Consider the following 26177-nt stretch of genomic DNA (forward strand, 5'->3'; position numbering starts at 1 on the left):
AGGTGCAGTTAGCACAGGCAAGTTAGAATATTAAGTGCTACTGCTGTTTTTATTATCCGACCATTTAAAAAGAAGGAAAGCTTGCTTGTTCCAGTTTCAATCCCTACAGAGCAAGTGCCAAGGCATGTCCTATTTCTAAGTATAAATACATGTCCTCCTGGAGGGTCCCCCTCTCTCCTACTTCTACAGGATCTCCTGGAGCTCACCACCGAGTGCCCTTGAGCCTCAGCTCTCATTAAGAACTACAGTTATCAATCACAATCAATCCCTTTGAAATTTATCAGCCATCTTTTTTCCTTCCCCTCAGGAAGATACCCAAAAATTTACTTCCTTTTAGAGATCAAGTCAAGATGTAACAAGCTGAACCATTCCTTAAAAATGATGAGCACTAGAGAAAAATTTGGATGCGATTCACCAGCTTTATTAAGTGTTTACTTAAAAGAACTATTAAGGAAAATTACTTTTAGCTATTTCCAGTTTGGCATCTACAATTCTTTATCACTGCTAGTAGGCTTAGTCAAATCAAAGAATTTGCCCAGTATATAGATAAATTATTAGTGTGATAACAACATACTCCACTGTGACCTTGGAAAGCTAAGGAAATAGCATTCCTAAAAGTACAACTTGGAAAACAAATCTTCACACAGTAAATATTAAACATTTTTCTTTCCACCTCCATTTGTCAGCAATATTCCATATATTTTGGCGTTTTTTTGAAAGGAATCTAAAATGAAAAAGTGTGAATCTTTGTTTTTCACAGGAAAAGCAAGATGCTTCATTCTTTAAATTATTTTATAGATCAGTGACATCTATATCTGTTTATTTTTCTTGTTGTTCTGGTATTCTCTGAGAGATTAAGTGCTTAATCACATGTGATTGACTGAACAAAATTTCAAATTCTCCTTAGAGGCCCTTGATTCAGCCAGCTACTGTTCTGTGGAAGAGAACAGATCTGACAAAATAAATAGTTGTGTAAGAGATTAAGACACCTCTACAAATTATTTCTGCAGCATCAGCTCAAGTCTGAAAGTCCTATAAAGCCTTCACCAAGAATTGCACCCAAGCTGGTACGCTCAGCTCAGAGGGACCAACACTAAAAAATCATTTTAGTTTCCATGATTATTTACTACTTTGCTGAAAAGGCCTGAACAAATATCTGCTGCTACTTGTTGCGAAGCCTGACAAAATATTAAGATGTGCTACATTTAAGATACCTTAATTTTGAAAGTATCACACAGCTACACTCATTAAATGTTTTGAAACCCTCTCACATGTGACATACAATCTACACTGTGGTCAGCTGGAGTTTGAAAAACTCCCCCAGTTTTAAAGCTGTCAGAGTTACTGCAGAACAATAAAAATGGTGATATCCTCTTTCAGCTTCCTTCTGGGGAAATACATTATCCGATTAAGTATTCTGCTTCATGAAGAAAGAAACAAAAATAAGACTCCCAAGAAAACCTTCTTACCCAAGAAGCCCATGTGACTCACAGCTTTTTAAGCTTTCTACGCAGTTACTCAGCATGAATTTAAATCTGTTCATGATCTCATAGAAGAACAGACCAACTGATATGTACCAAATGCTCCATCACCAATTTATTTTGAGCACAACACAGAAGTTTGAACCTTAATCTACAGATAATTTTTCTTCCAGTAATGTGGAAAGTTCACACATCCTGGGCTCAGCAAACCTAGTTGATCCCATCTTCAATTTCCCCTTCACCATGCAACACAGACAACGCTCCCTTTGTGGATTACCAGAACACAGGCAGAAATAAAATTGTATTTAGTGATCTGAAGTTTTGTTTTTTTCTTGTTTCAAAACTGGACACTCTAAATAATCAGATCCAGAGTCCAAAAACAAACGGAAAAACAAAACCAAACAAATCAACCCCAAGGAAAACAGACCCTGAAATCCAAAAGGAGACTGCATAGAAATGGTTCTAGAAAAGCCACAGTTCAGTTTCAGCTGAAATAGGCACCAGCGAGCACTGCCTTTTAAGGGAACAGTGATTTGCCCTGCTTGTTGTACTTCAGAGTCCCACCGCACAGGGAGGAAGCATTAGACACCAACTCTCCTGTAAGACTATCCAGTGACACTTGTTTTCCAAACGAGAAACAGCCAGGCTGCTTTGAGCTTCCAGAAGGCTGCCAAGAGGTGGCTGTGGTGCACTGTGGAGCAGTGGGAAGCCCTCTCCCATGGCTCTTATGGACCATTCAGCTGGGAGCCTGGGAAAATGCCTCTGAGCTGCTGAGTTAGCTGGAGCAGCCTGGCAGGTGCTCACTCCCCAGCACCACCTGGAATCTGCTTGGCTCCCTGCTTCACTTCAGGCTTGTCCAAAGCCACAGCACAAGCCTAAGGCCAACTGCCCCCAAAACATTTCCACGTCTGACAGGCACCCATTTCTCATAATATGGTATTTTTATATCATACTTATTTTTTCTCCCAGCCTAGTCACTTTACATTTCTGAAAGGTTGTTGTGGATTAGGACTGACTCTGCTTTTGGAAAGTAACAATAAAGTAAATCATTGCAATACACATTAAAAATAAAAGAGGATAAATTTCTAATGTTACAATGTGAAAGCAAATACACGGGTGCATTAGACTTTCTGAAACACTAAATTTTACATTAAAAAAAAATTCTACACTTAGCTTATACTTGATTAATTTTTCCACACAGATTAGGCTATACCAGTAATAATGTTTACAATATATACAGCTTTTCATCTTCAAAGTGCTCTACAGACATATTATTACACTGCTTTTTAGCACTCATATTTCTCTCCTTAAAATTACTCATCACAGAATCAAAAGTCCTGATAGTTTGTAAACAAAACAAAAAAGAAACATTTAATTCTAAACCTACTGTTAACTGTGTAGCTTTCCTTCCCAAAAATGCCCAACTCCATACCACGTGCTGCAGAGTAGGCTGCCATTTCTAGTTTAGAAGAGATTCAAATGAAATATTGGCATTTAAGTTTAAAGCCAAGTCTAAGACAGGGACAGCAGATGCACAACATCACAAACAAAAATGCTGCTGAGATTTCCAAAGCCTTATCTGGAATCCACTTCATATTTCTTTAAACAAGAAGCATCTTCCCCCAGTTCAAAGTTTTATACAACAAAGAATGAGCTTCAAAACAACTGAAACATGTCAGGATGGCATCAATTCTTTCCATACAGTCTGCCTTCAGCTCAAAGAAGGCAGAAGAAACCTCCCTGCCAGCAGAACCTGGATAGCCTAGACACAGCCCACTGTCCAAACCATTCAGAGTATGAGCCACAAAGAGAAATCCTATAGCAGAGTTGTAGGGCTCTCCTCCAGCAGGAGAGGTATGGAATTCACTGCAAAATCAGAACTATCCTGACCAAATTTAATCCAGGATAAGGCATTTCTTAGGCTGGCTGTCAGTGCTGCTCTGGAGGAAAGAATAAGGGAAAGAACGTCTGAAACCATTTGGCTGCAAGATGAGTCTGATGGAGGTCCTGGGAACACACCAGCTCTGAAGCAAAAAGACCATCTTCCCTGCACTAATACTTAAGGATGGAGAGGAAGGCTGATCCATTCCTGGAAAATCCATACCCATCCATAATATATGAGCAGTAAGAGTCAGCAGCACCTGCCAAGGCATTCAAGCAGATAGCTGTAGAGCAGTAGATTTGATGACCAGCACACCTTTACCACAGACAAATATTTTCTAACAACACATGAGATTTCACTTCACACTTTTGTTGATCTCAGACTCAATAACCACATTATTAATTACACATGACAGGCATGAACTGAAAGCTATTTAGGAATGCTCCCCGTTTTGAACATCTAAACTGTATTCCAGAGAAAGCCACGTGCCTGGACTTCTTTAACCACTGGAATGAGCACAACAACCAAGAGAAAGGCTTGAGAAAGGCATCTGTTGCTACCAGCCAAAAGGCAGAGGGAGCTGGAACACAAACCCTGTGGTAAACACTGTCTGACAAGTCAGCAGCCCAGGAGAAGCCCAAGTCTCTTCCAAGTGCCTGGACTGTGATGGGGTTCAGTTCAAATGACTGGGACATCAGGACAAGTACATCCCACAGACTAGCTAGACACAGCTCTCCCCAAATGGCCCAACCACTCACATCACTTAACTCCCCACAGTGATAAAGGAAGGCAGATTCTGGCTCAAATGAGACACAGACACTGTAATGGACCCAACTTTGACTCACAGTGCATAATACAGCATGTGCCTCTTACACAAAGTATGTCCTTTCAGCCTGGCTCTGTGGTTTTTCCTTGAAGAAATTCATGAGCTGCAGAAAATTTTTTTTATGCCATTAAGTAGTTGAAATAGATGATTTTGTATTTTAAGGGTGAGGGATTTCTACAAAACAAAGCTTCTTCAAGCACAAAAAACTCAACCAAAACGTGGAAATTAGCATCTTGGAATTTATCAGACATGACTGGCTCCCCTTAGTGTTCATTAGAACAGCAAAATCACTGGTGCCAATATTAGGACACTGAAAGATTTTCAAATAAAGTCAAGTCTTTCACAAGTCTTTAGGCACCATTTTTTTTTCTCTCTCAAGAGGAAATAACTTCTGCGCAATTTTCATCCCCAAGAGGAAAGGGGTTTAACCCTAGAGCTCCCACAGCTGCCAAGACTTTCATCTTCCACCAATAACAAGGTCTCTAGGCAAGGGTCACTAAAAATGTCAGGAATATACTGTATCACAGGGCTACAACACTTCTGGGCTTGGTGAAAAAGCCCAACACTGCCACTGCAGACATGAAGAACTTTAAACATGAAAACATAGTTTCTTCAAAGGTGATCTTGATATATAGCAAAAAAACCATTTTTTTTTTTTGAGAATTTCTGTTAGGCTATCCCAGTGTAGCTAAGAGGTAGATATTGATAGTCAACTCCTTTCCTACCCTAACATGTAGAGGACACTTCAAAAGAATGTGAGTTCTAAGAGACATGTATGGACTTGAACCTGCAGTTTCATGCTGTTGTCTGAATAAAGCAAGTTGTGCCAGAGGTTCACAGGTTTTTGTCTTTTCACACAAGAGTCTCTTGTTAGATTTGCAACAACACAGAACAGAAGGAAATTCTGGGGCGTAGCAAATAGGTGGAAAGTACTACAATAGAGCCTTCTGTATTTTCTCTTTTTAAATGCTGGCAAACTGACCTTAACTAAATCAGCTGCTGAAAGGCTCTATTTCTAAGTAAGTCTGGATGTCCTTTGGCTCTCACAAGCTCTGATGCAAAGAGGATGCCAGTAAAAGAGACCAAGAACAACCACGATTGGGAGCATCTGCCCAGTGCCACAAGCTCAGCTCTGGCTCTGGTGCAAAGATCTGGAGACTGACTGCAAATGGTTTGTATAAAACAAATCATTTTAGCTCACTCAAGAACATGGTGTTATAAGGGACCACCTGAATGGTACAGCTCAGCAGCCATCTTTTCTGACATCACCTTAACAGATGCCAAGTGAACAAAAAACAAAGTACACAGAACACCCTCTTCCTCAACACTAAATAGGAAATTTAAGGTCTTTTATGCAAAAGACCAAACTTCACAATCCTATCTTTTGCCATGGCAAGAAAACAGCAGACAAAAGACAGGCATTGCCCATATTCTATGGCCCATATATGTACACATTAAAAAAACCCACAAAACGAAATATCTTAATTAAAGGAATAAGAGAAAAATACTCAGTAAACAAATACAAAGCTATCATCTACTGTTCTCTCTAAAGTAAGTTTTGGCATTTAAGCATGGATTTGTACAGTGAGTATGGAATGTTTCTCCCTGAATATGTGTAATTTGCTGTGCATTAGAACATCTCTGATCTGTCTGAAGTTCATCATACATCAAGTTCTAAGTCCACAACACAGCCAAAATTATACTGAACTTTCTTCCTCCCATTTTCAAGAAGAAGTCTTTATTATTTACTATACTACTAAATTTTTATTTAATTATCTCTCAGTTTTTTTACTAAATTAAGGCATGGGCTCTGCAAAGCTTTGTGGGGTTAGTTTTGCGGTGTGCCACTGTGCCTTTGTAGTCCACAGAAATACTTTGTGTGTAGTAACCACAACATACCTGGTACTCAGGGGTGAATCAAACATCTAGAACTGCTCTCACTAAACTACTAACATTGAGAAAAGAGGTATAATTTTTCTCAGGAATTGGCCCTCCATCCGTATCTGGACAGAGTCCCATGAAGGCCTATAAAAATTTTCCAAATATGAATAAACCCACAAAAATTTTAAAAGCTGTAATTTCTACCTTGGTCATATGATAATGAAACTTAAGAACAAAGGAGAGTATTATTGTGTAATATGGTAGCATGGAAAGTTTAAAAGAAATTCCACTCATATTTAACAGTGAAATTATACCCCAAATTACTTCCAGTTAAAACGAAAATATAAAGGACTTCAATGCTCAATACATAGCTATAACGATTTTTTTTTTTTTAAATATCATGATGATTTTTCTTTTGCTAGTGATTGCTTGCAGATTTTTACTGAGACTTTAAGGTAAGGCAAGGGTTAAAGATGTATAAAAGAGATTTTCTCACAGTTTAAAGAGAGCAAAACAACACATTTAGGAAGCCAGACAGCTAAAAGGTCAAAGCATTACACTTCCAGGTCAAACTTCTGGTTGCAATTAAGTAAATTCCTCTGAACATTTCTAGGGAAATCACATTTCTTTTAGGTTTTATTTCAAATCCCTATTCTTTCTTGCTTACATTTTAACCAAAACAATATTGTTCTCTTTAGAAACATTTAATAAAGAGCAGGTTTTTTTTTTTAAAAAGGAACTCAATAGATAATTTCAAAGTAACAATCAATCCTTTTTTTTTTTTTAATCTCATTTAATGCACAGTTGAACTAAAGGCAAAATAAGCTACTAAACCTAGTTAATTTTTAGAATCAGAACATTTAAACAAAAACAGTGAGCACTCAAAAACCCCAAACCTATCTGCCACCTCTTCCAGCTGTGCCTAGTGCTAAAACAAGTCCATGAGCTGGGCACTGAGAATCCATCTTCTTTATTCCTGGTTCCAAGGGATTGGAGAAGTTGTAAAACCTGCAGAAAGCACACATGAAGAGCACCTCCAAGAGGAAAAGATGTGGCAAAGAAGAGTAAGGCAGTCAAGTAAGAAATACTGCTTAGGGACAGGTTTTCAAATTGGCTTCATGTGCCCTCCAAAAATGCTGAATTCCCACTTGGAACAAGCATGCCAAGGGCTCTTTCCAAGGGTACATTCCCTGGCCTACATGAGAGTCACTTTGATATTCTCAGGTGAGTATCAAATCAGAAATTAAAGGTGGGGTTCATCTTGCCTGACTTGAAACACCTGCATCAAACTAGTACCCTAAACTTCATTTTTAACTGATAGAGATAAATTACCTATTAACTTCCAGCCAACTCTGAGAAACTGAGACACACCACTCCACTTTGTAAAGACACATGATTAATGGATGCTGATTTTTTGCCTAACTATAGAAAGAAAACTCCAAAGATAAACTTTAAATTTGCATTAATATATGTGTCATTGCATAAACTGAGTACTAACAGCAAAATTACTCTGCGGAAATATTTGGATGATAAAGGAAGACCTTTATAGCTCATATAGATATGTAAGAGAGTAGCTGTTTGTGCATGCAAACACTTCTTTTTGCACACACATATAACTAGGATTCATTTCCATGATATTTTTTCTTTTCATAAAATGAAAAAAGTTGTATGGGAAGAGACAAACAAATGGAAATAAGATTAAACCACGAGAAAGTGATACAATGCATTAAGGCAGGGAGTATTTTAAGGGTTTTCAAAACCAACACCAAATTCTTCCTTTTTACAAGAATACACCAAATTAAACAACTGTCCTGTTTTTTTTTTTTCAATCCAACACTACCTATATAAAACACTTTATTAAGGACATCTTTAAAATAAGTACAACATTTTATTTCTTTGCCCAAGACCATAAATAATTTAATGAGGAGCTGCCACCAAGGAAGAAGTAAAATATGGAGAACATATTCAACCCAGCTAATGCTGCAGCTGCAAATATCCCATGTAAGACAGGGAGAGCCACTGCTGAGGCTTCTGCCAGTATCAGTGTCACCAAAGATCCTTCCCAAGGTAGATGCTTCAGTCCAGGCAGTGCAGAAGCTCCTCACAACCTCTGACACCCACTGACTCTGACTGAATGAGGTCTCCTTTTCAGAGGGGCACAATGGTAAGAAGGCCACAAAGAAGAAGACCAAAGACCTACCTTGGCTGTGAAATGCCTACAAGGGGACCCTAAAATACAAGAGCCAAGAGCACTTAGTTACTTCCCTGATACTCTGCTAGGCTCCAAGCCCTCTCAGCTCAGACCTTTAGTGCAACAGAGGAGATTCTGCCCCCTCCCTGGAATACTCTCCCACGTTGCTGTGGACGCAGCACAAGCTTTTATCATATCTGTTATCCTTTGGCAAAGAGTTCCACAGCTCTCATAACTACCACAGCATTTCCATTCATTTGATACGCCCTTATTCTCAAACTGGAAGAGACTGAGACAAGAAATTATTTCATAGATTTTGGTTGTATTCCCCATAATTGATATATTTTCCAGGCTGAAGAGTCCAGGCACACTTAACTGTTCCCTGTATTGGATTTCCTCATCTTAGAGGATCTCTGTTGCCCTTCTTGGCATTTTTCCCAACTCTATTGTATTACAATCTAAGGTAAGATAGGAAAAAAAAATCACAAATAAAGAAAACGCCCCAAGAGTGTGTAAGTACAGACATTTCTTTTGTTCTTGTCAAATACCCATTACCCTTAGAAATGAACAAAACAACAACAACAAAAAAAAAAAAAAAAAAAAAAAAAAAAAAAAAAAAGAGTTCAGATATATAACTTTGATCTTATAGAAAAATGCTTTGGTGAAAAAAGATACCCTTATTCCCCATTATCTGGTTGTAAAAAATGGGCGGTGGGGGGAGGGAAGCAATCTAAAGCAAAACCAGGAAATATTAAGTACAAAACACTAATGAAAACATTTTTCCTAAGTTATTGCATAAGTTACTGCATACTTCAGGGACCTCTGTTGTCACAGACAGATGAATGCAAGTTTAAAGTTCACACAGATCTGCAGGACTTGGCCACAAATCATAAATGAGTCCATTGCAGAGAGCTGCAATGTAATTCTTTTGAGGGACAGATATTACAATGTGCAACTCCAAATCTCAAGTTCATTGGAAAGATTCCTCCCCAGACCCCTATGGCAGCACCCATCAAAGTGTTGTAGAGCTGCTGTTCAAGCAAGGCAAGTGAAAAGATTCTAGTTCAAAGCCAACCAAACAGTTTCACAGCAGAGGAGTGCGAGTTAACAGCTGGGAGGGTGGGAATGAATCAGTTTTGCTGTTACAGGACTACAATGTGGGACATAGCCTACAAGTATTTCACACAATTCATGTACTACAGCAACTCCTAAAGCAAACTGGGCAGTCTGAAAAGGGTGTTTCCCTTAAAAACATCATCATGTTCAAATTAAAATGCAAGGCCAAAAGAGTTTGGAATATTTGCCATCATGATTTATTGTATATTTTTTGTGTGCTTGCAGGAGCCAAAAAATGGCTTCATAAGCAAGAGAAATGTATTTTCTTATGAAGTTGCATCTTATGCATTTTTCTTTATACTAAATTAGACATGAACTTTGACTCCAGCTCTTTGTAAGGCTGAACTACTCGTAACAGTTCTTGTACCTCTTCCAGGTTCTCATTTTAGTAATCTTATAAGAAGCTAATGTCTGAGAATTTCAAGTCTGAGAGTTCTACCTGTTAATAGAGTACAGTCACATTTGCAAGAAGCAACTGGGTGAAAAGATGGACTCATGATCACAGTAAGCCCCATTTCATGAGGGGAGAAAGTTAAAAATACATTAAAAAGTACACAGAGTCCCAGGGAAAGCAGATAAAATCAAGCTGGGAGCTCACTGTGCCATGTGACAGCATGCTCTCTAATTATTTTCACTGTAGAAGAGACTGTACAATAAAAGGATCTGAAATCAGAGCAAAAATGTCCCACCTTCAAGCCAAGAAAAACAACAAGGATACTAGGCAAGGAATGAGAGTAAATCTGAAAATTACTCGTAGGAAAAACATAGTTAACTTTTTCCTCCCTCAAGAGGGGGAAGAAGGTCAGTTCACAATATACCTTCTTCCTTCCTTCCATTTCTAACAGCCACATTTTTTTTCACTTCTCCTTATTGTTTCCTCTATGCCCATGTAAACCTCACCTTCTTCCTTACTGTTTTCAGTTCTTCCTTTGCTATTTCTCCTGTATATTTAATCCCTCTACTCAGACCTCTGTAATCTCCTCTTCATTCTCACTGCTCTTGATCAAAACCAGACACTTTCTGTGGAATATGAAACTTCAAATAATGCAATCACAAGCCATACCTGGCTGATGAACTTCTTGCATTATTTTGGCCATGCAGATTAGATGCAGGCAAAATTCAGCCTTGGAAAATCAATCCCATTTTAAATTTCTCTTTAAAAAAAATAAAATAAACTGAAGTCAAACACATTTGGACATTAATTAAACACAAGAAACAGAGAGTTGATACCAAAACCTATGTCCAAAGACTAAATTAAAGCTTACTTTGGCAAATTGTTCATACTGGCCATTTGGGAAGGGTGTGGAAATTGTTCAGACAGAAGGAAGAATAGGAAGAACTTGCTTGTCTTGGCTACTTTCTCTCATTTTTCCATTCTTTCCTTCTTTCTTTCTTCTCCTGTGTGTAACACCCACAGATTTCCTAATGAGCTGGTATGAGACCCACCGCACACTGCAGTGTGGGTGTAACTCAAATGGAAAAGAAACGTAAATTAACAAGTAACTTGCATGGATATTTGCATTAAGTGTCACAAAAAACAAAAGGTAGTGTCACGATTAATATTAAACATAATATAATGTTAATACTAAAAAGAAGCTGTGATAGGTGAAAATTTTCTCTTCAAATTGTTATAGTAATAAGGAAGTAGAAGACTTAACTCTTACGGTAGCTTGGCTTCTAGTTCTGAAATGAAACTTACTACAACATGCCGTAACATTAAAGGTAGTCTAAAATCCTATTAATACTAATCTAATAATTCTCTTTTCAAGAAATTTCGAATAAATCCTGTAGTGTGTACAGCAAACAGTTAAAATTGACTTGAAATGATGCAACTACAGCCAGGGTTGGACTGCTGACCTGAAGGACTGGAAAGAGTAAGCAAGCAGTTAACAATCCTGTGAAGGATCCCTCTGTAGATACACACCTCCTTACAAGAGCAGGGGGTTTACAGTAGTGCAACTCCACACTGACTTGAATAACTTTGAGCAAAAGAAACCACACAGAGCTTGAAGAACTCAGAAACTCTTCCTAAGCTCCAAACACAGCAAGAGCTGCCCATGGAGCACACTGGGCTCCTGCATTCCTTTGTGTGGTACAAAATCCTGCCAGCCAAGCAGTGGCCTGCAATGTGGCACTTCATCTGTGTGAACAACACAAACCCATCTCCCTGAAGCCTAGAAACAGAAGCTGTGATCCCAGAGAGGAGGGCACAACACAAGAGGTAGCTGGTTCAGCCCCCTGGCTCTGTGGCTAGCCTCAAAGGGTCAGTCCTTGGAGGCAGGGCCCGTTGCCCCAGTGAACACCCACCTATTCTGTTATTTCCTTCCCAGGTAAGAACAGACTCCAATGGAACTTGAAGAAACTTGATTCTTGGGCTTGAACAAAGCACTCCTTTCTTACAAATTACAGCCTTGAGCAAAGCAGGCTGAGAGAAAAAGAAAGAGCTGGCTTTGGAAGTGAAGCTGAACATGAATGTTCGTTATCACAACCTGTTTTCTTCCTTTAGTTCTTTATTATTAATTAATGATGGTGAGATTTAACTGCAGAAAACTGATGAAACAGTCATTCTGCCTCATCCAATGTAAATATCCTTCAATCCAAAACTGTCACTGATATTACTGATGACCTCCTCAACTGCATATCCCTAACTTTTAATTTTCAGGAAATAAGGGGAAGAATGAAGTCAGAAGATCAGTTCCCAACCCTGAGACAGCATACCAGTATTTTTACTGGAAAGTTCATGATATGAAAGAAAAAAGAAGACCCTAAATTCTAACAAACACACCTAAATTAGTGTTGCATCTACCCACATATATAAAAACAACTATTATGTCTGGCAGTCTTACCTTATAAAATGATATTTTTTTCAAAATCTACTTTTTACTGAGGCAGGAAACTTTAAAAAGTAACTAATAAAAAGTATCCCTTCATAAAAGAAAACACAGAAAAATCTCAACAAATCTTAAAAATTCCAATCTCACCGTCTCTCACCAATCTCCCACACAATCAGAAAAGTACAGGGGTCTGAAAGTTCATGTGCTTGACAAACAAGAATAATATTTTAAAGGGATAAAATGTAGGTACTATTTGCAAGGAAGAAAAGGGTTTGGAAATCCTTTAATGGCCTGAAGCACTTGCTTATGTGGCATTGTGTTCTTGAGGGGTGGGAAAAAGCCCATGTCATGGCAGAAGAACCTGGCTGCCATATATGCCTAAAATTTTGCAATAATAAGCCAATCATACAGTATATAACCTGTGTTTTATCATTATTATTGACAATAGCATGTAAAGCTCCAACCACCAACCAGCATTCTATAGGAATACACCTTTTTCAACAATGGAAAGCATTTTAAGAGGCAAAGAACTTGTTCTCAATTGAAACTATTCATATAATACATGTTGAATTGTAAAATTTACGAGCATAGTGATGATCTAGTGTAAGTATGTAATCACGTGCATTGCAGAAGCCATACTCCAGTAGAGATCTCTCCTGTATTTAAGGAAATGTGACAAAACATGGCCAGCACAGAGCTTTACTACTGCAGCTCAGCTTTTCTGAGACAAGTTTATAAACTGCTCCAGACTAGTAAAAAGCACCAGTAATTTTTTGCCTAAGAACTATTTAAAGATAAATTTCTGGTATAAGACCAACATATAAATCTATCAATTGTAAATCCCAGCATTATGCCAACAATAAAATGGTACTAAACAAAAACTGGCAGCCATTGAGACCCAAAGCTGATTTAACAGTAAGGCCCAAGCTACAGAGATCATGATCTTTAGTTTAAAATGTGGATGTACTGAAATAGCACCCACTGGCCTCAACACCCTCACACACACAAAAAATGTGTTCATCATATCACATCACCATTTTAAGACTGAACAGACTGCCAAAAGTAAAAGGAAAATTAAATATATTATCTATTTAAAATTCTAAGCTAAATGGGTGAGTAGAAAGGAGATTTAAGAAACCACCATGATTTCAATCAATTTTGCAGTACCAAGGATTGTGTAAGTTGTTTTTTTGGGGTTTTTTTGTTTGTTTGGTTTGGTTTTTTTTTTAGTTCTAACGATAGGCTCTCGGACTAATAGTACCAGCATTATGTTCACTTTTAAGCAACACAGAAAATTAAAATCTACTTAATTTTTTCACTAACATAGCTAAGTAATTCCAGACCAAAACATCAACTATTTCAGGCCTTCCTGATGGCAAATTTTTCACAGAAAAAATAAAGAATAGTATTTTCCACAACACTTTATAGCACACCAAGTTAAATAATTTCTTTTACCAGTAAGAAACAAAGGCCCAGATGATCCCTGTTCCATGGTTTTCCACTGGCCACGTTGTTTAGGTGCCTCCAAGTAGTGTTTGACCCTTGAAGCAACAACTTCTTCTAGCAGCTTGCAGACCTCCTGAAAAAGAAACCACTGGTCTGGTTTGATCTAAATTTACAGAAATGCCCACAGGCACACAGCAGAAACCAATACAAAATCAGCTCCTCTCCTTCTAAGAGGAGAAGCACATGAATTAGGAAATGGATGGGAACAAGGAGGGGAATCAATTTTTCTAAAGAACAAAAGAGGAAGTACATTATGAAATTCTTACTTGGCATATGAAATACATTATATTTTTAAAATCAGAAATTAGTTTCATATGCATGCAAAGTAGGAAAAAAAAAACATAAAAAATACATGTTAAAAATATATCACAACATTAGGTATTTAGGCAAAATTTTACTAAAAATCCTCTCAGGAATTGTCAACATACTTTCTCTGCAAGAATACTTATAAACCACAACAAATATTTTGCTCCAATTCTGATTAATTTGTGGGGGAGGAGGGCATTGGGGGGATGGATAAGACTGAGCAAATTAGGTCACAGCAACTTAATTGCTCTAATTAATTTAGATTTTTCTGCTCCTAAACATAACTGTTCATATCTTTCATACTTTCTTCAACAAAGCACAATAAAACCACATACAACTCAGGAAGAACAAAACCTTCTGCCAGAATTACCCAGAAAAAAAAAATACTTGGAGTAAAAAGCAAAAATTCATCTCTTGAATACCAGAGTAAGTTTTAAGCTTAACAAACACACACATATTTGAGACTTTTCTCTCAGTATTCTCATTTTACATTGTTCACAACTATGTGCTCACAGCAATAGTAGCACACAAAATATAATTTTACCTCTATAATGTGTTATGGTAATAGATAAAATTATGTAAGTAATAGCTAAACTATCTTGCCTTGGAATTTCCTTTTGATTAATGTAGAAAGTGCCCAGAACAACAAATTTTTAATACATTACTCTAAATGAAAGCAGGGCATATACATTAGTCAATCACAACCAGTATTTTCTCTTTACAGTAAGAAATCAATTTTCCTTTCTGCTTGTAGAACACAATTATAAATTCCTGTATTTGCTTATCCTTCTGTTTATCTCATTAAAGTGCTCCCATTACACATTCCTTCATGGCCCTGTGTTGGGGTTAGAATGAGAAGGTCTCGAAAGCAGCAGAAACATGGTGTGTCTTTGGTTCCTTCTGCAGCAATAAACATTACCTTGCACTTCCTTCATTTACATGGAACATATTTTACTTGTTAGTCTTATGGAAACATGATTTAAACAGTTCCCCACAAAGAACTATGTAGACCTCAGAGAGTAAAGATAAAACTTTGACTTTGCTATTCCAGGGAAAAAGGGGTATGAAAGAAAGGATAGGGAAATTGGAAGGGCAGAAAGAAAGAAGGGAAAAAACTGCCACCTCTCCCAGCAATCCCAAGAATCTTCACACCCAGCTGGCCACAGCAGTGTGCCATGGTGGTCATTCCAACACCCAGCTCTATTTCCTCACACCAGGGCTATGCTTTGCGCACTGGTGCTGTTCCATCCTGCCCTCCACAGCATGTGCTCCAAGGAGCCAGCAGCCAGAGGGGCCCTGGGACAGCATCACCAGGATCCTTGAGCCCAAGCCCATGATTTTCAGCCAGAGTAAGCAGGGGATCAGCAGGAATTGTGTTTGTTACAGAGGCATCCACATTTCCCACAGACAGGCAGAGAGGGCTGCCACCACCACGAGCCTTTTTTAGAGTTTAGAAACAACAAAAATGCAGAAAACCACTTGTGATGAACATGTAAAAGCTCTCATAAAAATATTTTGGAATAATCTTTCTTTAGGACCTTTTCTCCCCTCACACAAAGATGCACAGAACTTTCAGGAAGTGAATTGCAAAGCTATTTGACTCACACTTCTCAGTTGCTGAAAATATGCAACCTTTGTACTTCTCTCAAAACATGCAGTCACAGAAATGCACCGAATGCTGCCCTGTCATGCCTCTTTATTAAATCAATCATGAGCTAATTTCCTGAAATTCATCTCTTTTGTTTTGGCAGTCTTACAAAATACATTTTGAGAATGCTTAAAACTCAGATAACCAGGAGAGTACAACTGATTATAAATAGAAAAGGTAATGAGCATTCATTTAGTCATTAAAAAAAAAGAGAGGTTTTCCTATTTTCTTATTTCTCTGTTTAATAAAGCACAAATCAAATGAACTACATGCTGCTAAATACTCTGCTTTTGCTCACTCAGGATATTAATGAATTGGTTTTTTTAATTTCACTGAAATGTATGACTCTGAGATGTCTGGAGACACTGTGCAGTGACAAGTTAATTATGGTATTATTAGGGAAGCTATCTGCTGAAAATGACCGTAAGGGAGACTTGCGGGAAAGTCCACAGGCATCCCAAACACGTCCTGCCTTCCTTTTCAACAGGGAACTTCTCAAGTTCCCATACACAGGGGAAAGCTCCCGCCAGCAACACAAGATCCTCTGTGATTTCTCTACAAGCTGATCAAAGTTACAGGCAGAATTTTGCTGCTCACTGATTTTCCACAATTTCATCATGATATACACATGACACACTTAAAAATAATGGGAGTTTCTTTCCATAAGAGGCAAGAGTTCTACTACGGTTTATCTTGCATATTTATGTTTTCTTGCACCCTCTAAATGCAACATCATTTACACTGCTCAGAATAAGAAAAAAAAAATTAATAGGAAGATATTTCACCAACAAAATGTTACCTGCCACATTCTGGTTTATATCACTCAGGATAATTTACAAGCATTCATGAGAAATATATTTTTAAATGAAAAGTTAAGTCAGAAGAATTCACACAGCATACATGCATGGATGAATGAATGTGCACATACAGAGGGTTTAAAAATTAAAAAGCAAATTTAAAGTGGTCATTGGTGACCCAAAAAGCACATATGGTTTACTTAGGGGTCCCATGGCAACCTCTAATGGTTAGGTATAACTAACAGTATCTTCCTAACGCTGAAAAATCCTGAACAGTTCAAGGCAATTCAACTTTTTCCCTGCAGCCACACACTTTTGAAGTAGAATGGATATTTGTTGTACCTCTTTCTCATGATCTGAAAACCCGCTGGTGTCTTTACTGGAGCCTTGAGGCAAAATATGAACATCCACCAAGACAGCAAAGTTCCCACACTGGAAAAAAAAAAAAAAAAAACAACACCAAAAAAAACCATGTTGAACTGTAGCTGCTAGGAAGCACATGTTGAGCAGACAGGGAGATGAACAATCAGGTAAGCACACATCTGATTTAGAGTTACAGCAGGCAGAATATTAAATCATGGAAGTTCATGAAGTATGGAATTACGAATTTATCATTGTTTGTGGACTTAACAAGGAACAAGAGCACCAGACCTATCCTGGATAGCTCACTGAAATGTTCATATGACAAGCAAAAGTATGTGGAATTTTCTTCTGCTATTTAAATGCCACTTTTAAATCTGAGTTCAAGCAAAATTTAGTGTGTGAAAAACTAGCTATTTCTTCACCAAATTCACGTCATTCTATTTCTGAAAATTTCTGAAATTATCTAGTTGGCACTTGAAATTGATTGAATACTTAAAAATTCAGCACCTTAGAAGTCTTCTCCTTTCTCCAAGCTACCTAATGTAAAGAACAGCAAGCTTGAAGGACTTGTCAGTGGATATCTGGTACTTACCACATCTGTCATCTGTACTTTGAATGGTTAAATAATAAGGCTCACCTATTACTAAAGACTATATACAGTTATTAGGATGATACAGGCTACATTCCAAAACACATCAGCTATTTCTGAAATTCCTTGATAGGTACACTTGCATCTCAGGCTTATGGTGTAGCACAAGTACAGTTGCTGAAAGTACCTTTACCTATATCATTAGCAATAAAACAACAAGATTTAGCATCAATTTTATTAGTCACAACAGCATATTTGGTAAATTTAAAACCTCTTGGTTAATAAAACACTTGGATCTGTAAATCAACTGCAAACAGACATTTCTAAATAATGATTCAAATCTAGTTAAAGTATAATTCATGGCCAATATTGTATTGTAGCTAGAACACAAAAGTTTGGCAAATGAGACAGGCATTGTCAAATAACTTTGAGAAACTTCTAAGTTACTTATAGGTATCAGTGACTGAAAGAGAAGAATGCTTTGATCTATTGCATCAAAAGGCTTCTCTTTCCTCCAGAAAACCAAGAATTGCCAGATGGCTGCAACAGCAGACTTTTCCAAGCTTTAAATGGATGACAAAATATCTCACAAAAATCTCTGGTGAATCATTAGTCGGCTCCACCAAATTTTAAATTGACTACTGAACTTCAGAGTTAGCAGACACTGCAGATTATAAAGTGAAAGCCTGTAAATTATTCATGGTTCAGCACTAATGACAACAAACGAGTAGTTAATACATCAAGAAAATTCTAATTATCAAATGCGCCACATTAACTGGTATCATTTTCTATTGATTACAGAACTTTATACATAGATACAGATACAAAGTAGAGACCTGTTTTTCAAGGAGACAGAACATTTGTAATTATTTTCTTCTGAGTGGCACTATCTCAGTTGCCAACCTTGAAACAATTGGAAAAAAAAAAAATAACGAACCGCATTCAAAACTATACAATGGAACAGTTAAAACGATCTTGAAAATTTTACAAACACACCAAACATTTGTAGTGCTTCAAAGAAAAAACAGATATAAATAGTGTATAAATCCTTATAATAGTCAAGGTTCCCCAATGGAAGATTTCTATCCCTCTCACCGTTGGAGCACTCTCCTTTGTAGACAGCACATCTGGAAATATTTCACTAGCCACAAGCCAACAGTTTTGCCACAGAATCAGGACAGCTTTGGGACAGAACACGGGGAAGCATAACTGGCACAGGCAAACAGAAAAGGGGGAGTCAGAGAACACAAGTGCAGCCCTTCCCAAGCCTCGCTATCTCTTATTTTTGTTAAGTCCTGGATGTGATCTGAGCAACAGCTCCCATGCAGGCTCCCCTGCATTCCTGAGCTACACCTGAGCTATGCTTCATGTGCCTTCACAGGGTACAGCTCTGAGAATGGTGTTTATACTGAGCAGCTCAATACAACTTGGGCTGCTCCAGCAGCAAAGGAGAAGTACAGACTAAATGCCAATACAAATAATGGTAGAGAACAAAGACAAGTGGAAGGAAATGTACACAGTTTATATTAGCAGATCTGATGCTCTTACAGAAGTTTCTATTTTTATTTTTATTCTGATGGCATGCAACTCCATGAAAAGACTCGCAATTCCATGAAAAGACTCGATTTTATTTTAGTGGAAATGAAGTGTTTCCAGTCAGTGTGGCTGCAAGATACAACTCATGACTCCTAAGTACCACAACTGAAAGGCAAACAAAAAGAACGGCAACTTTTAATTTCACGCTTTCAACATCCATCTCAAAATTTGCAGTGAAAATTGGTTTTTGAGGTATGATTGTCAAAACTGAAACTTGAATGCCTGATTTGATGGAAAACATATTTGTCAAGAATCAATAGGAAAACATTTCACTCAAAAATTAAAGACAGAAGCAGATGCTCCAAGTTGATATCCCCCATAATTCTATATTTCAAAAACTTTTCATTTTTACAAGCTGTTTTTAATGTTCACATTCCCACTGTAACAGTCTAATGACATTCATTGTGTTACTAAACAAAGGGCTTTAAATGATCTCAGAACTTTGTTAGTGTATTGTTGTACAGCTATGGCATTTAATTCAGAACATCTTTTCAGAAATCAAATTGTTTATGCAAATACATCAATCACTTCATAGACTCTGCAAATTGAAAATATAACCAGACATGTAATGTAAACAGAACAAAACCCAATGCAAAGTGGTCATTCAAGCAAAGTCATCTGCCCATAACCTGCTGAAACCTTTAAAGAAGCACATACTAGATGGTGAACTATTGTTGAAAATCCCACAATGAGTAAATAAACCCAAATATTTTTTATTGCTATACCCATTTTTACAATCAGTGGGCTCCTACATGGGTACTCTTGTTTCTTTAAACTGCATCACGTGAACAGCATAAAACCAGTCCTTATGACCAGACAGTCCTCAGGACGCTGGGCATGAGCAGGGTGGGGTGCTCAGTTACCACACTCCAAATGTGCTGCATCATTACAGCAGACACGTGCAGAAACAGCCTCCCAAAATACATATTAGGGTTCCCCATTGCTGTGATAACAGATGTGGACTGGAGGGTCAGAACTCACTGAAGCTGAGCTGGAACAGAAACATCTGAGAGTTTGACGGGGTTTTGGGATGGGCGGGAAGGAGCCGAGCTGCAACCCCCACACACTCAAAACTGCTCCATAATGAACATACAGGGACTGTTTATTTCTACTGTTCCCACTTCCCTGAGCACAGTGCTACTCTATTGTTACAGAGAGAATTTTACTCCAGTCTTAGATGATGTCTATAGTTAAAAAAAAAAAAAAAGAAGATAGATTTGATCCCAATGACCACTCAAAAAATGTCACTGGAAGCCCTTTCTGGCATAGTGACAAAATTAATAGGACATATCCAGAATGCATTAGCACAGCCAAGAGATTTTGTGGGAAAAAAATAAAATTAACCACGCATAAGCTTATGTGAAATATCTTGTCTTAAAATAAATAGGAAAATTTGAATATTTTCCATCCTTTCTAAATTCTTTCTGAAAATCAGTTAAATGTTCTGCACCGAGTCAAGCAAGTTCTAATATCTACAGCATTGAGTATAATTATGAGCAATTAATCATTGGTCTATACACTGTGCCAACTGTATTATAAAAAAATTTACATTTTCCAGGCTTATTATAAGTTTATTCTCCTCCTTTATCTCTCTGATCCCAAAGAAAATCATGTGTTTTCCTATTGTTTATACTATTGGCACCAATGATTACAATATTTTGACTTTTTCCTCTAACACAGCAATAGCAAGAGGCAAAAATCACTTAGGCAAGTGAGCATACAGCACAAAAGATGTATTTGTCATTATATAATATTAATTTAACTTTCACTTACAAGCATGTCTAGGACCACAATGATTTGAGGTAATAGACACTTTCCCAAACCATAGGAACACTGTTCCAACACTTAAATGCCTCAACCTGTATAAACACAGGAGTTAGGATAGGTATTTATGCCACCACCACTGCTGACGGCTATCAGGGGATAAAGGAATTTTGGTGACAGCTAACACTGTACATTTCTCATTCTTTTAAGTAGATAAAGTTACAATTTGATGCACATACACTTTTCCACATATTTTTCTTGAGAATCTCCAGGGGGTTTTTTTGGTTTTGTTTTTGTTTTTTTTTTGAGGGAGGGATGTCATCCTTCTAGGGAAAAAAACACAAAAAATTAGAGGAAGGAGAGGGGGGAAAAATAATAGAATTTTTTTTCACCAGACAGCAAAGTTGCACAGAAATAGTGCTTCCCTGGTTAATGCTCAAAGCAAGATATTTCTCCAGCGCTCAATTTCAGGGGGGGTTTAGACACCAGCAGGTCACATGTGAACAGTTTTGCTGTCATAAGATTAATCAGGAGCTCACCTAACAAGAGCAGTTGGCAATTATAGAAAAATTTCTCAACAGCTGATACAGAACCAGAGCAGAACAGATTAGAGAGGCCTCCAGAAAAAGCCAAAAGCAGAATCCCTCTAGGAAATCATGTAACAAGTCCGCTCTTGAAAATGCTCAAGAAATATGATACAAATGTCAGAGGGGAAAATGGATATATTCCACTTTTGACCTTTTTTTCTGGATAAGAGCTGCTTGGTTCTGGAAATTGTACAAAGCATGTACTTTGTCATAGATTTATATCCTGAAGTTGTAGGACAATTTCAACAAATAAATCCTTCTTATTAAAGAAGGATTATAGCCATCAGCTGACATCACCTAGATCTTTTAAATTCCCTGTTTTCAAATATCTATGGGGTCACTGCAACAGTAAAAAGGGAGCAGCAGATCAAGGGCAATGCTATAACAGGTTCTAAATAGAAGATCTATCCTCAAAGATAGCTACACTAAATTATACACAGATTCAGCAGGAACTGGACAACCTAAAATGCAGTCAGACTTTCCAAAAGCAGGGAGGAAATTCCCCTTTTACAACCTGCATACTACAAGTTATATCTAAGTAATCTTTCACAAGTGGTTGACTTTTTAGAAGAACAGTTTATGTATGAGGAATTCCTGAAAGGAGGAGTGTTTAATTTTCTGGTGTTTTAGTGGAAGAGAAAAAGCAGTTATTCAAAAATTCAATCAATAAGCTATAGGCACATTAAGATCAAATTGAGAGGTTCCCATGCCAAGCAAAGAGGCGTAAGCAGAGAACAAGCCTTTAGAACAATCCTCTGATAAATGTGGCCTGACAACTCATGCAACTAGGATGCAACATCAAGGGAGCATTTTAGATTCTTAACAGATGCAGATGGATAGGATATTAAGCTTAAGAAATTATGGGAAAAGAAAACAAGAAATACTTGTGAGTGATTTAACTCTTAGGAAAACATAAAAAACACTAAGGAGTTCAGATCTGATGGAGCTGTGTATGATACTGGAGACTTTCAAATTAAGGACAAACACTATTGTTAAAGCACATAATTGTGAGTGATCCACCCAAATCAACAGATTAAAATAAATTAATGAAGACAACTCCTTCAGAAAATCAAGCACCTGCCGAGGTAAAGGAGCTGCATGTTTTTAGCAACATAAGAATGCTGCAGTGCAAACAGAGCCTTCAGTTCATCACCCACAGCCAGGCTAAGCAGTAATTACTTAATCTAAACATCTGAACTGGTCTCAGAGAACTGCTCTATCAGGTACAATGTTGAAAAAGGGGCCTAAATTGCATGAGAGAATTAAGCTTAATTTAGGTTGCCAATCTGTGCTGGTCTGATCCCAATTCCGTAGGAGGTTTTGTAGCCCACATATTGAAAAAGAGTCATGTAGTTGGAGCTCAAACAATTGCAAAAAGCAAGTTTTTCCTTCGGGCTAAGTCTCCAAGTAACAGTGCAATCTCACCATCATTTTGAAAGGCTATACCATGTCCCTACCTGTGTCAGGACTGATCCAGAAAAACAGAAATAGCAGCACAGTAATTGCTCAAGATAATAAAAAGATAATTTGAGATTCCAACAAGCTGCTTTCACCCTCTTGTTGCAAAGTATTATTCTAAAAACTATGGCATTTTATGAATCATTGTGGGCAAGCGATGATGAAATATCCATGTCTGCAACAACCTGCTTTTATCCCACTTCAGACTGGGGAAGGTGAATGGCCATATTAACTGAGGAGGTGAAAACATTCACAATCTACCCAAATGCAATTAATTCTTAATTGAAAATTTTTAAAGACATTTCCTAGGGCTCTGCCACACCAACAGAGTGCCACAGGGTACCATTTTATTGTGTATCACCTGATCATTGGTAAGTGGGTGCAGATAAAGATTATTACCTTACCAAACTTTTACTCTATCAATAATAACAATGATAAAAATTTGCTACTATGAAAGTAACTAATGAGAAGAATTGTCTTGTCATTGCTATACTAAACTGGAGTTGAGACATTCTTTTGGGTTCTACAAAGTCAGTTCTGGGATTTTGTTTCTTCCCCAGGTGGAAAGAAAAAGGAACTTGTACACACTTTGTACAAAACACGCCATATGGCTGAATTATGCGGTTTGTAATGATCAGGTCCTACAGCAATAGGTATGAAAACAACTGAAATGACCACTAAAGCTTCTAGAACTCCTAAAGATTGCCAATTGTAACAGGACAACAATTTTTTTTTAAGAAATTACAGCCAGAAATAAAAAGGTTTGAGGGCCTTTTTTCAGACATTCAACTTGTTAAATGACTTCCAAAGGTTTTCCCATACATACTTTACATGCTGTAATTTAATACAATATAATGTAATTTAAATAATACATGCTGTATTTTAATATTAATCTGCCGGACTTTAAAGCATCAAAAAAAGATCACTAGGTATGTGTTGGCAAGCTACTGATGGATTTGTTTAGCATGAAAAGAGCCACCATACAAGAGGGCTGAGGAAATGAGCAATGTACCGCCTGATTTTATTAGTTTCTAAATATAACAGAAAATTAAGTGCAATAAAAAATAGGTGGAGACACCAGCCTCAGTATCTTCGGATGTAAACTCTGTGAGAGAAAATAAAACCAGATGCCAGTAGCACGAAAACACAATTTGCAAACTTTCTATAAGGTGATGAAGAGGCAAACCACAGTGTTTGTTTCACAAGGTAAGGTGCCCATTGCTGAGATGAAGGAGCAGCAGCTCTCCAGCACATGATGCACCCACAAATATATTTCTGAGTTATGTGTCCAACAGCTGCAGGGATGGGCTGATTTCCCTCTCACAAAAACAGAACGGGGAAGTGAGGGCAAGTCCCATGCAGGAAATTGTTCCACGTGTCCAACTTTGCAATTATTTCAGATTCCTTTTTATTCTAAGAGATGAAGTCTCACCTGCTCTGAAATTCCCTTCCTTTCCAGCCTCTCCTGACAATGCTACCTACCGCAGTACGCAGCTACTGAATGGGGAAGCAGGAGGCAACACAAAACCAAACCAAACATCTGCAGGCCATGTTTCAATGTAAAATACTTGCAGATGCTAAATCTTTATGCCAAAATAATTTAACAGATTAAAGATAGATTAATTGCATATGATCAAATTTTAAGACAAATACATAAAGCAAAAGTATTTTTATTTGCTAAAAAAGTGTAGCAAGCCAAGCTACTTAATATTGTTAAATTTACTGAAATGGTTGAAACACTGCATTTTCCAAATACGTAAAAAAAGCACTTTTAACTCTGTCTTAACTAATTTGTCCAAACACAGCCAGGAAAGTTTCAGAACAGCAAGAAAGCTTTTTCAAAACAGCATAAGAAAAAAGTGATTCATGCTGAAAAAGGCATATTACAAAAATGACACCCTTTGGACCAAATCCTTCTATTAAGTGGGAGCATATTAAGTCAACACAGGGCAGAAGAAGAGGAAAGTTCAACAAAATATTCAATGCTTTATCTACAGAGGTACAAGGGAAGAAACAGATGAGTCTTCCAAAAGAACAAGTGATGCGCTACATCTTACTGCTGAAAAAGCAGAACCAAATGATGGAGAATACATCATATTTCAAAATGGAAACAGATCAGCAAAAAGCTCAAGGAATTACCAGCTGGCAAGCAAAGGGATATAATTTTTTCTTAATGTCCAAGAAAAAAGTTTCATTTCATCTGGGATTGATCAGAGTATATAATAAATAGACTTTATGCTTAGGAGCAACAAGCAACTTATAAAAATATATAAAATATTAACATAGTTGAACACTGAGGAGCTAATGAAAGTCAAGAATGGATTGTGGAAAGTATGTGTTGGAGTGTTTGTCACCAAAAAGGCTCCTGGGACTAAACCATGACTTGCTAAGGAAGCTCTTTCCCCATCTGTCTGTCCTTGCTCCAGACTGCCTCTATCTCCCACAGGTCAGCACCAACCAGAGCTGAGTAGGTAGAACTGTCCCCACCTGAAACAGTTTTGATTCAACATCTATTTTAAAATGCATCCCACCATCTACCAAGTCTGACAGGAATAAATAGGGAGTGACTATTCATGTATCTCTCCTAACAAGCTTAACTGGTAACCTCTGAGAGGAGAGCAGGGCAATGAGAAGCAGGTGGTGGATGACCTTAACTTAAACCAGATGCAGCTCAAAAAATGCACCTGACTCTGCTCCAACCAGGGCCTTCAGGAGGCCCCAGGAACCCATCCCTGACCTCCAAGGGAGGCAGGTGAGTACAGCATTACATTGCACAGGTGAAACAATATTTATTTACATGCCTCCAGCAGGCACAAAAAAGGTTTCTAATTCATAAAAGTGAATCCTTCTGCAAATATTCCTCTTTCCAAAATGCAGTTACTGAGGCTGGGAAGTTCTGAGGTTGGGAAGTCCATTTTTCTCCTAAAAATTTATTAAAAAAACTTAATTGACTCCAGTCTCTTCCAATAGGGGAAAGGAAAATCTAAACAAAGTATGGTTGTTTCTAACATGAAAATAAACATTTAAAGAAACAAATTCAGTACTTTACATAAGAAGAGCTCAATCTCTAACTGGCTTTCTCAGTTTCTATAATTGCTTTTCATACTAAGTGCACTGGCAGGTGTTATATTCACATGTGGTCAATCACATCATGAACACCCAAGGGAAATACAATATACAGACATCATGGGTAACACATTGCTCATTTTCACCTATTATGAAGAGTAATGGAAACAACATGCTCCCAAGATTTCAGAGAAGCTCCATTTTACAGATGGAGAGGGGTAGAATGGCAAGAAGGACTGATTTATTCTCAAAAAAACACTTCTCTGTTTCAGTGGGATCAAAAAAG

The 26177-nt window shown here is 37.6% G+C and overlaps 1 protein-coding gene across 6 annotated transcripts in view; it reads right to left on the reverse strand.

The window, feature by feature from the left end:
• Window positions 1-26177, reverse strand: part of SLX4IP (SLX4 interacting protein) — an 81866-nt gene that overhangs the window by 30761 nt on the left and 24928 nt on the right. For 5 of the 6 annotated variants that reach the window (XR_013339660.1, XM_077781963.1, XM_021540268.3 and 2 more), the window contains 2 exons: window positions 16811-16900; window positions 13667-13790 (listed from right to left, as the gene is read on the reverse strand). Coding sequence is in view for 5 of the 6 variants with exons in the window: in XM_021540268.3 (XP_021395943.2) it covers window positions 13667-13790; window positions 16811-16900 (214 nt within the window). In the remaining variant the exon portion in view is untranslated. The remainder of the gene's footprint in view (window positions 1-13666; window positions 13791-16810; window positions 16901-26177) is intronic. The other variant, XM_077781962.1, reaches the window with a different exon arrangement.

This window comes from Lonchura striata, chromosome 3 (genome assembly GCF_046129695.1).
Source record: "Lonchura striata isolate bLonStr1 chromosome 3, bLonStr1.mat, whole genome shotgun sequence".
Lineage (NCBI taxonomy): Eukaryota > Metazoa > Chordata > Aves > Passeriformes > Estrildidae > Lonchura > Lonchura striata.